At 43.3% G+C, this 16337-nt stretch overlaps 1 protein-coding gene across 3 annotated transcripts in view; it reads left to right on the top strand.

The window, feature by feature from the left end:
• The first annotated feature begins 11131 nt into the window (after positions 1-11131).
• LOC122065612 (methionine aminopeptidase 1D, chloroplastic/mitochondrial-like) overlaps positions 11132-16337 on the top strand; it is a 31944-nt gene continuing 26738 nt past the window's right edge. For 2 of the 3 annotated variants that reach the window (XM_042629432.1, XM_042629433.1), the window contains exon 1: positions 11132-11239. In XM_042629432.1, the coding sequence (XP_042485366.1) occupies position 11239 (1 nt within the window). In that variant the 5' untranslated portion in view covers positions 11132-11238. The remainder of the gene's footprint in view (positions 11240-16337) is intronic. The other variant, XM_042629431.1, reaches the window with a different exon arrangement.

Genomic DNA, 16337 nt, shown 5'->3' with positions numbered 1-16337 from the left:
GCATGCTACCTCACAAAGGTGGCGGTTCTTCTGCTCAGCAACCCCATTATGAGCCGGAGTATCCACACAACTAGTCTGATGAATCATCCCATGATCAGAAAGGTAAGCTTGAAAGGACCCTTCAAAGTATTCATGGCCATTGTCGCTTCGAAAGACCGTAATGGTAGCACACAATTGAGTCTGAACCATGCGGTGAAACTATTGAAAGCAACAGAAGGTCTCTGTGATACCCTACTTTCTAAACGCGATTTAATTTCCTGGTTGGTTCGGTTTGTCTTGTAGGACCTAAACCTGACCGAGCCAATTCGAGTACCTTATGGACCATGATGGCAATGGTGACTCTGAACTCGGGTTGGCAAAATGAGTTGGAGTCAGTGCCTAGTGAAGTCCGCGTACCCAAACCGTGCACTTGCACATATCACAAGGCTATGTATGCATAATAAAGGTACATAGCCGTATTTTATGCCAAGTACGCATGTTAATCAATTACCGGGAGTGAAATACATGTCGCGGCCGAGCCCCAATGAAAATCCCAGTGTTTGGGCTAAGTATTGGCCAACTAGTGGGTGGTTATAGGTGGGTCGGACCCACCAGTGTGACCTTCCACTCTGATCTTTAGATATTTTGACCCCACTATAAATAGCATTTATTACCTTTCTTTCACCTCATTTATTATTTTACACTATGGGTGAGAAAAGTAAAGAAGAGAGAAAAAGAAGAAAGAGGAGAGAGGAAGGAAGAAGAAAATGGGGGAAGAAGATGATTGTTGTGCGTCGTTGGGGTTAGATCTCTTGAATCCGACACCGGATTAGTGCCCTCATCTCAAGATCTACGATTTGAGGTGAGTAAAGTCCATATTCCTTAAACCCTTATGAAACCCTAAGTGAAACCGTTCGATTTGAGTAGCAATCCTTTAGATCTTGTTAATCCCTCTTGGGAATGTGAATCTAAGGTTTAATAAAGGACTTACATGATGTTTATGAAGGATTTTGAGAAGAACTTGCAAGAGTTGTGAAGCATTTGTTGATCTTTTGAGCTAAAGAGAAGATTTGGGGTTTTGAGGTGATTCTTGAGCAAAGAGATAAGATCCACGCTTAAGACTTTGGATCGACCTTAGATCTAGGTTGGAATCATGATTTGGAGCCTTAGATTTGTGGAAAATGCGGTCGAATCGACCCGTGATGGTTTCCCCAAGGTGGGATGAAGAATGGAAGAGAACATAAAAAATCCCGGTTCTGATTGGTGGGTGCCTGGGAATGATCGGACCCACCAATCCAGGGCCTGCCTGTCCTAAGTAGGTTGCTGGCTCTACTCACCGCTCTTGGCCCGTCGGTCCAAGCAGAGCTGTTGGCTCGACAGGCGAGCAAGACCAGTGGGCAACCTGGCCTGCCGATCCAGGTAGAGTCCCTGGGTCGAGCGGTGAGCAAAGACTGGTTGATGCCTTATCCACCGGTTAACCCACCAATCCAACTTCTTAGGTCCCGTTTGAGCCCAAATTTGTTGGGTAACCTTCTCTATTAATTCTAAACACATTGGGATCATCATACCTCATTGGTTATGAGCCTAAAATGGAATTATACTAAACTTGACTTCATTTATGATAGGTTGTACTAGAAACTTGCGTCATCGTGCACCAGATCTTCCTCGTACCAAGGGTGATCTTTGTACACAACTAGGCAAGTTGGAAGAGGACATTGCATCATGTCATTCTGGTTGTAGACTAGCCATGACATCATTTCATTATTGTTGTGGACTAATCATCCCCGTGTGTCATTTGCATGCATTGATGTGTGCATTATGAATTTCACTTATGGCTTGACATGCTGATATCTTTAATTGTTAACCGCCTATACTTGCTTCGTGATATGAGATGGATGACTTTAAATTATTGAATATGATGCTCTGCTAGACTAGATGCCGTAATCGGCTTGGACACGAATGTATTGGTGGCCTGTGGAATGGGATGTGGTGGCACTATGCAGTCGTAATATCTCACATAGGAGCATGCGGTTAAGAATGACATATCCCTGTGCTATGACCCTTCCTAGTAGGGGTTTAGATGTTGGGTATATCACTGGAGGGAACCCAGGTTGTGAACCAATAGTGGCGATTATAAGTACGCCCGGCTGATCATTAGGTCAGCATTTTATTTTAATGTTGCCGTGGGTCGGCAATTTACTTTACTGTCATTGTGGGTCAGCATTTTACTTTTCTAGTACCTACAGCTGGCCTTCTTCGGCAACCCTATGGGCGTATCACGAGATGGGGTTCGTGGCTCATACCCGGAGCATACGCGCACTGTGGTTGAGAGTAGCACATGATCTATGACTTAGAATTGTTGTCTAGGTGGACTAAGATAATAAAATGAACTGCATGCATATAGGTTCATTTATATTGCTCATACATGTTTGGTCTTTCTTTTCACTTACTGGGCTAGTGAGCTCATCCCACGTGTGCACCACTTTTTAGATGATCTTACAGGTTATCCGGCTGAACGCCAAGAGCCGGGACCCACTGTGGAACTTCTAGTCAAGGACTAGTCGGTCCCTGAAGATCTCGGGCACGGGGCCAAATGCCCGTGCGATAGCTGTGTTGCGAGTCAGCAACATTGATACCATATTGGGATTCCTTTTTATTACTTCAAATGTTACCCTTTTTTTACTCTAGATGTTTAAATTGTATTTCTTGCATATATAACATGCCTACGGGCCCAAATGTAAAGTTATTATATAATACAATTTGGGTATCGAGAGTATTGGGGTATTTACAAGTATGTATGTGTAAGACTTCCGCCGAAATACAGAAATTGTTTGACTGTGTGTGTATGCTGTGCTGTGGTTACTGTTTCAGATGATCCTGACAAGTTTTAGGTTAACAGGAGTTAACTTGGTCACCGGTCCAGTTCTATATGGAACGGGGTGTGACAGTCTCACCCTTGGTTCGCATCATATAAACCCAAGTAGTCTGAGAATGACAATCAATAAAAGAAACAAACCACTGATAACCATTGTCAGGCAAAGCTTTGGATGGACCCCAAATATCAGAATGTATCAATAAAAAAGGAGTGGCACTTTTATTTCTTGAAACAGAATAAGTGATTCAAGTTTGTTTGGCCAAAACACATGCCTCACAAAAAAACTGACTCGAATTACAATTTTAAAATGAAAGAAAAACTCTAGCTAAAGTTCCCAAAGGGTGATGTCCCAACCGACGATGCCACTGCAGTAACTCAGAGATGGGAGGTGATGTAGAAGATGTCTGAAGAGCCTGACCAGAGACCAATGCCGAGTCATCATCAACCAGATATAAACCACTACATACCCTACTAGAGCTAATCGTTGCCCCTGTCACTAGATCCTGAAAAACACAATGAGACGGAAAAAATGTGACTTTACAATTAAGACTAGAAGTAAGACTACTAATGGACGAAAGATTAGTGGGAAAAGAAGGAACATGCAATATAGTAGAAAGGGATAAAAAAGGGGTACAACTAACAGAGCCCTTTCCCAGAATAGTGGAAAAAGTCCCATTAGCCTATTTGACCTTACCATTTACCAGGACAAGTAGTGTACTGTGAAAAAGAGGCAAGCAGCCTGTTATATGATCAGATGCTCCAGAGTCTAATCCAAGGGGTAGAAGGGATAGATATAGTATGGCCATAAAGGGAGATACCTGACCCAGAAGGGGTGGAATGAGCAGAGCTTGCAGTGGATGGTGCAGGAGAGTCTTGACGTGTCAAGAGGCGCTGAAGTGCAGTAAGCTCATCAGATGATAGCGAGGCTATTGAGGTGCTAAGAGTAGAGTCAGGGCTCTCAGTATGGTTGGCATGCCCAGAAGTACCGGCATGACCCTTCCCTCACCCTTTTCCAGATGTATCAATAGGATGGCCATGAAGCTTCCCATAGTAATCGCACTTCACTGGAGTCGTGGTAGAGGAGCCACCAGACTGTGGGGTTGCACTAAAGGACTGAGTGCCAAAGATAAGTGTAGATCTCTCAGTAGAAGTGGCGGCTTGTTGTGGATGCATAGTGGTACGTTGACTGTCCTCAAGTTGGATCACAGCATATGCTTGATCCAAGGTAGGAAAGGGGTCACGACTCAAAGCCTGGGACCGCAGCTGATTAAACTCCACATTCAGACTTGCCAGAAAGTCATAGACCCTGATCTTATCCTCTTGCTTATGAAAGCTAGTGACATCTTCAAGGGTGGAAGGAGTATACTCCTTATAGAAATCCAACTCTGTCCATAGTGTCCACAACTCATAGTAGTATTGTAACAAAGTGAGCCCTCTCTGCCACAGATCACGAACCTTCTGGCGAAGCTCAAAGACCTGAGCCTCATTCCCTGCCTGGGAATAGATATCCTGGACAGACTTCCGGATCTTTGCGCAGCGGAGTCAAGGAGGAGATAGCCACGTAAAAGCTGTGGTAACATGGAGTCGACAAGGAAGGCCATAACCAGAGAGTTGGCACACTCCCACTTGTCAATTTCAAGACTGGTGGTCGGACGGTACGTGGTTCTACTGAGGTACCCGTAATAGCCACGAGACTTGATGGAGATACAGACCGAGCATGACCACATAAGGTAGTTTGTGCCATCAAGCTTGATAACACAAGGAGGAAAGATAAGAAGAGCCATGGTGTCTCCACCAGTAGAAGCAGATGAGCTGGTAGACATAGTTGCTACTCAAGGGGGCTGTGCAAATAGAAAAGACACTAGCTAGAGATAGAGAAAGCACCAAAAACCTAAAAAAGGTGGAAAACCTAAAAAATTGATAAAGGGTAAAACCCTGAGAAAATGATTTTGGGGATAGCTCTAGAACAGAGACCTCAAATGAAAAAGTGATTGGTACATCCACTACAAGGATAAGGGGCACCAATCGCAGCAAACATCAAGACGATTGGAGCATCGAAGGGGGAAAAAGCATCCCGACAATGGAAAAACGATTTTGGGGAGAAAACCCTGAAAAAGTGATGAAATACAAAGTATCCATTGCTTGGAATTCGAATTTGATCTCCTTCCATACCTCACAAGCAGCAGCTAGTCAGGGCTCCATTTACTAGCCTCACAGATAATTTCATTACCTTCACGAGCAAGATCACATCCCTCATCACTAGCTTGTACACATGCTTCTAGGGCTATTAAAAAAGGTTTTGGGTCTCTCAGATCATTGCAGGAGAGAGCCTGAGAGCCTAGGGGAAAGATGGATGGAGGCTAGAAACCCTCTTGGTGGTTTAAGAAGCTCCCACCATGAGAGAGAAGCAGATGAAGAGAGATGGAGGGAGGCATAGATAAAAGAGCGTTGGGAAAGAGAGAAATGAGAAAGAGGCAAAGAGATGGAGAAGAGGAAGAGCCCTTAGGGTTTTGGATCCTAAGGCTCTAATACCATGTTGGATGGGGTAATGACTTCTGTCTAATATGACTCTAGCCTTCTTTATTTATAGCAATGGAGGGAAGGTTCTAGAGAATTACAAAGACCATTAAACCCCTTAGGGTCTGTTTGGTAACTGACACTTTCCCTAGAACTAATAAAACCCATTATTACAATAATTGGTTTTTTATGTCATAGGGTATATATTATAATCTACAAATTAACTTTAGAAAATAGAGGAAATAAAACATAACACATGGGCGATTTGATTGCCATGGCAATGCCATAGCGGGCGATCCACCACCAAATCGATTAGCCACCCCTCCACCGCCTTGGGTCGCCATGACGCCGTGACAACTATTATTAAGAGTGCTACATGTCTCTTTTACCTTCGTTTGGGACGAATGCTTTCAAGCCATGGAGAGCTGATGTAGATTCCAAGTTCACTCACAAGTATAGGCACAGGAGGAAGAACCTGTTTGAATAGTTCCATGCGGGTCACTATAGTCTGTAGGTCCAAGTTTAGGGACTGTTTTTTGGTTCAAGACTGAACCCACAGTTCATTCACTTTTCATTCCATTCATGGGGTTTTGTTTTAAGTGTATTTTTCTTGCTTATTCTTTCTAGATGGTTGGACATGTCTCAAGATCCAGTCCTCTTAGGGGCTGCATAACAATGCTAAAAGGGGAAAAAACCACTTATGCTGTTTTTATGTGTTTTAGAAATAGATTTGGCACAAAACTTGTATGTGTTGTCTGGTCTGGTTTTATGCTTTTTTTAAATGAATTGGGTGGGAAAACACTTCTGTTGGCCATTTGAGAAACAGTTATGATGATGCTTAAAAAATAAAAATTAAAGGTCTAAAAAAAAAAGCAACCCAATAAACCTGACTCTTGAGCTCGACTCTCTCTACCGCCTTTGCCTCTACCACCACCACCACCGCCACCTCCACCTCCGCCTCCACCTCGACAGAACAGAAGAAATAGTTCTATCAATATGAATTCCATGTGCTTCTGGTCTTTTTTAGTGGCAGAAATAAAAATTTTCCCCAGTTTTAGGGTACAACATTTTTTTTTGTACAGAAATATAAAGTAACGGAAACATAAAAATGTATTTCTTACTCAGAAATACTAATTTGGAATATAAACGTTGCCATAGAGTTAGTTTTTATTTTCTTATGTTCTAGAGAGTTTCTATTTTGAGAGAACTGGAGCTGTAGTGGACTCCTTAGCCCATGCATGGGAGGTCCTCTATCCTTTTGTTTTTTTACAGTTATAGATATAGTGAAGGGGAAGATTTTTCCACCCCCCCCCCAACACCCCATTATTTTGACAAGAAAATCAGCTTTATGCTTGTTTATTTGTGCGAGATGCAGAGAGCTCATGTAAGATCCAGCAGCAGCCTTGGTGGGATGCTGGTCAAGTTCTAGGTGGGAAGCCTCGATCTTCTCTTTCCTATCTTTCTTCTTGAGCCATTTAAGTTTTCAAACCAGGTTCATAGTGCTGCTTGGTTTTCAACTCAATCAATATCGATCTCAAGTCTGTTGGCAGATCACTGCCTATTGTTTAGTTCTGTTAAACATACTTCTACCTCTGGTACTCTCCCCCCCCCAACCTAAAAAAAAAAATCTACTTTATGTCTTTATTTTTGCAAGTTTCTAATTGCGGAACTTACTTGCTATTTTCTGTCCACTTGAGTTTCCAAATCTGATCCTTGTTTCTATTTATGTCTGACTTACTATTTTGGATTCTAGTTGCTATTTTTATGAGTTACCGAATCTAGTCTTCTATTTTTTTTTTTTTGGATGAAAAAATAATTTCATTACCAATAAGGGAAGAATATACAGGGGGGGAGAAGAGGGGAGGGGAGGCTAAGCCAAGGCAAGCCTAACAAAACAAATACAACCAAACTAGATCCTTAACCCGATCAGCAAACTAAAAGAGCACCCAACTAGATCAGCCCAAAGGAGAGGAGAAGCACATATTAGAAAAAGGGGTGGGAGGGCAACAAGCAAGGTGTGGGAGTCAAGTATGAGGAATGGTGTCAATATGAAGGTTCCAGGAGGCAATAATATGTCTGTTCCTAGTGGATCTAGGGACAGGCCTATAGGGGAGGGACTGGATCTTGGAGGTAACATCAAAGTAGATGGCTTTCCAAATCTTGTCCAAAGAGCGGGAGTTGGAAGACCATCTACGGATGTTTCACTCCATCCAAATATGGTTGATGGTAGTAGAAAAAGCAAGCTTCCTAATGGAGTCGCAAATGTATGATCCCGAAAAAGTCATGTTAATCCAAATCCATTCTCTATCAAAAGGAAGAATAGGTCTGACGGATGGCCAACATTTGGAGAGAACCAATTTCCAGATGGAGGAGGAAAAGGGGCAGGAGAAGAAGAGATGAGGGATATCCTCAATACCATGAGGGCAAAGGCAGCAGGTGGCGGGAACAGGGATATGGCAGTGGATGAGGAATGTTTGGGTTGGGAGACAATTTGAGATGCATCGCCAAAGAGTAAGACTGTGACTAGGGATGTGGCCTTTAAACCAAACAAGGTTATGCCAAGGAACCACAGGACTTGAGGACCTAACAAAGGTCTAAGCTGAGCCAGAAGAGAAAACCCCATTGAATGAGGGAATCCAGATGCATTTATCGTCTCTACCTCGATGGCCAGGAGGGAGAGGAGGGAAAGAGGACTAGAGGTCATGAAGGGGAGGAGGAGACCAGCCAAGAGGGGACATGATACAAGAAACAATAGAATACTTGGAAATTCCATAGGAGTAAATGGTTCTGGGGGATACCAGGGAGGCGAGGATACCGGCCGAGTGCCAAGGGTCCATCCATAAGGAGGTAAACTGGCCATTACCTATAGAAAAGAAAATGGCATTGAGAGCCAAAGGTCGGAGAGATAATTTTCCTCTAGATCCAGGAACTGTTCGGAGGGGCTGGGACAGTCCAGAGGGAGTGGTGTTTGAGTAGGTAGGAGTGAATCCAGTCTACCCAGATGCCTTTTTGATTGGACACAAATTTTCAAATGAGCTTAAGAATACCCACAGAATTTACATCTTTTATTCACCTAATGCCAAGACCACCTTCGGCTTAGGAAGGCAGACCTTGTCCCAACTGAGAGGGTGGAGAAATCTGGAGGTATCCAAACCTTTCCAAAGAAAGGAGCAAAACATTCCTTCAATGGTCTTGGTAGTGGAAGCAGGAAGGGAGAAGACATTAGACCAATATAGATGCATGGATTGAAGCACCGAACGAATGAGGGTTAGGCGACTAGCATAGGAGAGTAGCTTGCCTTTCCAGAGCTGAAGCTTCTTTCTCAAGAGGTCCAACATGGGGGAGCAATGATGAGAGGAGAGCCTAGAGGAGATGAGAGGGAGACCCAGCTACTTACCAGGCAGGGAACCAAAGAGAATCCAGTGATGCCAAGAAGATGGGCCTGAGAATCAAGGAAGACCCCTGAGAGGAAAAGGCTCGATTTGAGCAGATTAATGCAGAGGCCGGAGAGATTCTCGAAGGGCCGGAGAGATTCTCGAAGGACCAGAGAGATTCTCGAAGGAACGGAGAGATTCTCAAAGGAACGAAGAGATTCCATGATGGTGAAAATGGAGAGGGGGTCAACTTTAGAGAAGATCATGATATCATTAACAAAGACAAGATGGGTGAGACGATGGGATTCTCATTTAGGGATAGGAGAGATTAGGTGGAGGTCCATGGCGGATTGGATGGATCTGGATAGGACTTTCAAGGATAGGGAGAAGAGGAAGGGAGAAAGAGGGCATCCTTGTCTGATACCTCTTCCAGGGGGAAATAGCCACCAAGGTTGCCATTGACAAGAACAAAGAATATGGGGGAGGAAATACAGCAGTGGATCCAATGAACGAAGGAGGAAGGGAAACACATGGTGAGAAGGACATTAGAGATGAAGTCCCAACTCAAGGTGTCAAATGCCTTATGGATGTCAATTTTGAGAAGAGCAGCGGAGGAATGAGATTTGCGATCAAAGCCTTGATTAATCTCATCACAGAGCATGATATTATCAGCAATGTTTCTACTCACAATGAAAGCGGATTGATTCAGGCTGACAAGGATGTCAATGACTTTTTGAATTCTATTGGATAGAATCTTGGCCACAAATTTATAGAGTAGATTGCAGAGAGAGATTGTCCTGAAGTCATTCATTGAGACCGCCCCTTCCTTTTTGTGAATGAGACAAAGGAAGGTATGGTTGACACCACTGATCTGGTTGGGATTGAGGAAGTCCAGACAGAAAGGATAAGATCATGATGAACAATGTTCTTGCAAGAGGAGAAGAATTCCATGCTCAAACCATCCAGGCCATGGGCTTTATTAGCCTTGTGAGAGAGGATGGCCGACAGGATTTCCTCATCAAAAGGAATAGATTGAAGGCTAGGGAGAAGGTCATCTGGGACAAATTTATTGAGAAGAAAGTGAGGAATGGGGGGCGGGGACACCGAAGGGGAAGGAAGGAAAATACCCTGGAAGTGGGAAACTGCTTTAGCTTTGATGTCCTCCGGGTTGTGGAGATGCCAGAGGAGGAGATGAGCTTGGGGATGGAGTTCACATTATTTCTAGCGTTGAGGGACCTGTGAAAGTAAGCAGTGTTAGAATCTCCAAGATCCAGCCATTTGATGCAGACTTTCTGATGGAGAAAGCTTTCCTCTTGAGCAAGAAGGAGGGAGAGCTCCGAAGCCGTGGATTTTTTTTCTATTTTATAACTTGCTATTTCTGAAACTTCATTGTAATTAAGATCTAGCCATTGTATATGAATCAAAATTGGCTGTGTTGATCCTTATCTTACTAGACCATCGACCAAGGTTTGGAGCAAATCAAATTATTCTTGTTTCTGATATCTGGTTTTCTCCAGTCTGAACTATTCTTCTTTACTTGTGGTTCTAGATTCTATTTGGGTTTCTAGTCCCTGAGCGTTAGGTGGTTAGATATCCATTATTTGGTATTAGACAGAGCTATGGCTAAACACAGCTCAAAGAACTCTGACCCAACAAATATTCTTGAATCTCTTAACCAGATTCAATAGTGTTCTTTAACAAAACAGAAACTAATCCAAATTAGTAACTAGGCCCAATCTAACCTAAATCTTCTAGAAAACCGAAAATAGAAATTAGAAACTCACACCTAATCTCGTATAGGACTCAAAACCCCCATACTTTGGCTTATGCAATGGCCCTTTACAATAGAAACCTAAAAATGCTTTTTCCATTGGCCATGGTCTTAAAGTTGAGCCTGTTTGTCCTTTCTTGGTCCAGTTTGACCCAACCGATATCCCTGGTCTGCTGGTGGCTTGCTGCTTCATCAGATAGACATACAAGATCATTACCTATCTCATAAGATCTTATTTTAAAAATTTTATTGTCTTTTCATTTTCTGGTGTTCTGATTTTCATCTCTTCACTAGATGAAGGTTTAATTTTTCTTCATAAGAGAAGAGTTTTCCTTGGGCTTCTACCAGTAGAGAGTTTCCTGACCTGTAATATCTAACATTAGAAGAGACTAGAGTTTGTATTTTGTGTAATTTCCAGACGGTTGACATTTTGTATAATCTCTTGACTTTGTGGCCTTGCAAAGCATAGCTGGCCTTTGATCAAATCTTTTTGGAGCCATCAGAAAGAAAAAAAATTCTTCCCCATCTAAACATAATAACTGTTTAGTGACGATTCAGCTGTTTAAGTTCATCATGACTTACCTGTGATTCATTATCCATATTTTGAAAGGACAAAAAATGATTCTTTCTGTCTGACCTCTAGGTAACAAAGGAATGTCTGCATATGGCCATAGCAGTTTGTGAACCAGGAGTGGAGTTTAAGAAAATTGGCAAAACAATACAGTAAGGCAATTGCTTTGATTCTGTTCTCTTTTTCTGTTTGTTTGGAATTGTGAGATTCATCAATTTATTCGATTCTGTTATTTGGAGAAGAATATGGTTATCTGTGCTTGCTATTTCCCCTACTACAATGACATGTGTATCTAAAGTGAACAATATCAATCCCATAATTTTCAGAACAGTTAGGAACTAGGAAGCAAGGACCTAGGGTTGTCTCTCTTAAGGAAGGACAACCTATGCTCAGAAGCATGTAACAGATTATGGAGTTCTGGAGTTGAACAGAGAAGAAGAGAAAAATCTTGTTCCCTAAAGAATATCGCATGCAAGTATAATGGGTACTCTGCAAATTATTTTACTGGTGACATCCATCTTAGTGGTTAGATATCACTCCTATAGTGGAATGCAAGAAAACTTGGTTTATTTGGGTCTTTCACCCCTGCCCAAATTTTGTATTATTTATTGTGTGGTTATAAAACCTTCCACCTGGTCATTCCATGTTGGATACTTGTTTTCTCTCCTGCGAAATTAGACCATGTTTCTATTGCTTTAAGATAAGGGGGAAAAAAAAAAATGGGGAACCGTTGCTGCATATTACCCCTCAGTGTGGTCCTGCAATCAACGAATAAGAAAACTAAGACCGGAGGGGTGCTCCGGTATGGAGGCTCCGATGCCTAAGTCTGTAATGGTGTTGAATGGAAGAAGAAGAAGAAAGAATAAGGTAGAGTTCAGAGTGTTTTAGTTGCCATTACCTCCGATTTAGCTATCTCCCTTATATACTGGTCGGTGCTCATGGCTATTGGAGGAATAGTCACTTTCCCTTCTGACGTGGACCCAAACTCTATTGGATGATCTTGTAACGATTAACCTAACCACGGTTACCTTTAGATCTCATAACTGCCAACCCGACCATCGGTGGGTTAGGAACTTATGATTAGGTTCATAAATGGTTCTAGTAACATCTAATCTATCGCGAGTGGGGGAGTCTGGAGGACAAATGGTCAATGGGGATGAGCATCGTAGGCATGACAAGTAGTTAGTGGGGATGATGTTCCCTAGTTAAGTTGGTGGAGACGACCAGATGCTAGAGGATAAGGGCAGCTAGTTCTGTTTGGCATTGATGACCAAGCGTGATATGGTAAACAGCCAATCTGTGGTTGATACACGTGATACACGTGTCCCTTCCCTATTGGTTGGTGTTATTTGGTATATCAGATGCTTCGCACTCCCTTGCATTCTGATCGGAGGCCAAAGGAGTATACTAAAGAGATGTTCTTGGCTTGTCCCTTAGGCATGTCAGTTGTTTGTCGATCTTCGTGGGTGCCCCCGCCAGTGTGGTTGCCCAACGTTTGTGGTCTCCCCCCAATGTTCTTGCTCGGACTTTCCCAAGTTGTTGGTGATAATCTTTCAAATTGGAAGCTTTCCCGGAGGTTTGGAGCTCATTTAATGCTAGCTGATGTCATTGCTAGCTAGTTGTGCCACGAGACGTGGGTTGTCATGTCATGGTGGCAGACGGATATCATTAACCCCCTCAATTGTAGGAATCACTAGTTGTACTTGGGGGTGATCTTATTTCCATGGTTTAAGAGGCATGCACGTGTCGCCACCTTGGGGCACGGGTTGTCATTTGGAGGATCGATGAGTCACTCTATCTCACTCATTGCCACCTGACCTTCTATGGTTCAAATTATCTGCTCTTGTGTTTCTTCTCTGATATAAGTATTAAGGAGATCCACCATCCTCTTCTCCTACTCTTGGTGGGTAACTTTCATCTCTATCGAGTTTCTTTCCAATCGTGTCGTCTTGTAAGTCCGTTGCGACCCCTTTTGCTGAATCCTTCTGTTGTGTCTCACCTCGTTCGTGAATCTGACACTAAATTTTGTTTCCAATACCTGGAACATTCCTCACCTTCAAAATCAATAAGTCTTCCCTTCTTTCTCTTGTAAAACTTGTAAAGTTTCTTTTTCTTCTTACGAAATGCCTTCTTCAACCTCAACTACTTCAACTGCCTCTGGTGGGGATTTCAATCCTATTGCTGGAAATTCTGCTCTAACGCCTCTACAAATATAAGGTCTCCGGTTCGTAATCGCTTTACTAAGAAATGGGCGGTGTCGGGAAGGGCCAAGTTCCAACTTGGGCTCACCACCAAGACTGATCCCACCGCTAGGCTAAGTGTGGATCAAGTGGCCTCTATAACTATCTGCATGGAGTTAGACAAATTTAGGAGAGACTACCACATCCCCGAGTCCATGGAATTGAGGGTTCCTGATGACGGAGAGAGAGAGTGAATGGTGGTCGGAGGTGGAAGCATGTTTTTGTGAATATTCTTTTATAGTCGGCCTCCGCTTCCCCATTCATGGCTTCCTATGTAGGGTACTCCAATACTATGGAGTCATCCCTGCTTAGCTCCTTCCTAATTCTTGGAGGTGCATACCAGGTTTCTTAGTTAGGTGCTATAAGTTGGAGAGGGAACCAACCTTGAAGTTGTTTGTGAACATCTTCATCTTGGCTGGCCACCCTAATGTTCCTGGGTGGTTTTATTTCAAATGTCAGGATAGGAAGTACCTAATCCTAGACTTCATGCCAACCTCGATTCATGGGTGGAAGAATAGATTCTTCTTTCTGAGGATTCTAAGCCCAATTGTCTAATCTGTGGTAAACACGACAAAGGGACGGTAGTTGATCGTGCTTTGGGTGTTGAAGACTAACCTTAAAGGTGATCTAAAGGCCCATTGGATTATTTTGTTCCTCCGAAGTTGCGGACAACCAGGTTTTGGCCCATTATGGTCTTAGTCCTGGTAAACCTTGTTATCTAGATCCTTATCTACTCTTCTTTTCATAGTGTATTGTTTGCTTACTCTTTTTCTTGTGGTGCCTCTCGGCCAAAGTTACCTTCTCAAGGTGATAGGGACCACAGGTTACTCCAAGGGGAAGAAAGGGAAAGAGCCCATTACTTCTGGAACCTGTAAGGACAACCAGAGGGTGTCCGATCGTCAGTGGAAGGATTTGGAGAATTCTATCGACAATCAGCCCTTGCGTGAGCAGAAGCTCAAGTTCGAGGGAAGCACGGATTCGAGGAAGAAACATGCTGCAACAGGGGCCACAGCAGGGGCTGGAGATGGTTCTTACAGGAGCCAAGCTTTTACGGCACCTCCATTTTTTATAATTATGCTCATCCTGCTACCACTGACCCCAAGGTTGGGTCTCAAATGTCCTCTGCCAGGACAATGGTCCACTAGATCCAAGGGTGGGGAAGAAAGGGAAAGAAGTTGTCCCATCTTCGAGAAAGCACCTCCCTTACTATGGGGCCACATGCGAGCAGTCTATCTTTAATGACCCAACGGTGGGCCGAGTAGTGGTGATCGAGGGGGGCCATGCCTAAATACCGAACACTTCTCTCCAACGTGAAGTTTGATACCTTTGTCCAAATGGTTTATACCTAGTTGGTTGGGGTGAGTTTTTGTTGGTTATGCTAAATTAATAGTTGGGTGGGGTGAGTTTTTGATGGTTAAAATAGTAAATTAAATATCTCCGTATGACCCTCCTTACGGTTTTGGGTTTCCTCTTTCTTAGGCCCTCAGTGAGACTCATTCGCTTGGAGCATTACCGTGGGCTGAGCAAGAGGTTGAAGAAGCAGCTCGATAAATCTGAGGAGAAAGAAGAAATTGGTGGTTGCGAAGGTGAAGTCTGATAAGAAGCTAAGTCTAAAGCTATTGATTATAACACCCTCTCTGTTACTTTTTAAGGATCTTGAGAAGACCAGCCTTGAGATGAGGGGTACGGCGTACAAGCTCGGAGAGGATGCCGAAAAATTCAAGCTCCTTATGGCGGAGAATCAGATCGACACTCTGAACATTAAGGTGAAACTTTCCGCAAAAGTTGGGATGAGCTGAACACACAATTGAAGATGGCGGCAGAATATCTATCTAAGACAAGGTGAAGGTCGACCTTGATTTCAATTCAGCACCTTAGCCAGGGAGTGGGATAAAGGCAAGGAACTTAGACTTGATAATCTTCAATTAACTAGCCCTATGCCTTCTCCTACTGATACTCCGAATGATGACAAGGATACGGAGCCTCAGACACCATTGGCTATAGCAAAAGAGGAAGTGGCAAAGGCTGAGGAGGAGGTTCTGGATCAGCTGGCGGCTCCTTATGAGGTTCTGCTGGTCAATGTTGGGAAAGGAACTGTCACGGCCAACCTTCTTTTAAGACTCTTCCGCCTCCTTTTTTAGTTGCAGCCAAACCTCCTTCTAAGACTCTCCTGCCAAGGCATCTCCTCCGAAGGACTCATCTTCTAAGTAGTTCTTGTAATTTTTCTCTCTTTTTTAATCCCTCATGTAAAGATTTTGTGATAAATGAAAGTTTTGATTCTTAACTCAACATGCTTATCTTGCACTTAATATCGTAGCTCAAATCTTGGGGTAGTCTACTGGCCTTTATGAGATTGGATTGGATCATATGGGGTTGAGTTAACTAGGTAGGGCCGAGCAGGTCGTGTGAGGCCGAGCGGACCAGGTAGGACTTAAGCACTAACCGTGAGGCTATAGATCTCACTCATGGTTATGGCTTGAACTTGTAGTCGTAGTTTTGTGATCGGGGACGTAGTTGATGTAGTCACTTGCATGGCACTTTAGCATTTTGGAATGTGCCTACGCATTCTCACATGGCATTATGGCCCTTGCCTTTGGTGTTTGCACTCGTGGTGTTTAAGGTTGTTCCCGTGGCGTTTCGTGTAGGGCCTTGCCCTTAGTGCTTCGCTATGGTCGAGGTCTAGGGCATTGCCCTTTACGTTCACCCCTATAGAGCTTCGCTCTGGTCGGCGTCTGGTCATTGCCCTTGTCGAAGGTACAAGAATCCTTGGGTTAGTATACACATGTATTAAGCTGCTATGATGAAGTAGACTAGATAGACATGGAGGCAAGAGCATTGCTCGTAATTTCATTGATCACTGGTCAAAAAAGACATACAAATGGAGGAGGATCTTTATTGAAATAAAGAAAACTTGTAAATCAATTTGTAACCATGTTAAATTGGAACTTTTTTACAGGAGGAGATCTTTATTGATAGAACTTCCTTAGGGGTTTCTGAGTTCTAGGCTCAC

The sequence above is a fragment of the Macadamia integrifolia genome, unplaced genomic scaffold (assembly GCF_013358625.1).
Source record: "Macadamia integrifolia cultivar HAES 741 unplaced genomic scaffold, SCU_Mint_v3 scaffold2067, whole genome shotgun sequence".
Taxonomy (NCBI): domain Eukaryota; kingdom Viridiplantae; phylum Streptophyta; class Magnoliopsida; order Proteales; family Proteaceae; genus Macadamia; species Macadamia integrifolia.
The sequence above is the reverse complement of the archived record's forward strand: the minus strand, read 5'-3'. Positions and strand labels throughout refer to the sequence as shown.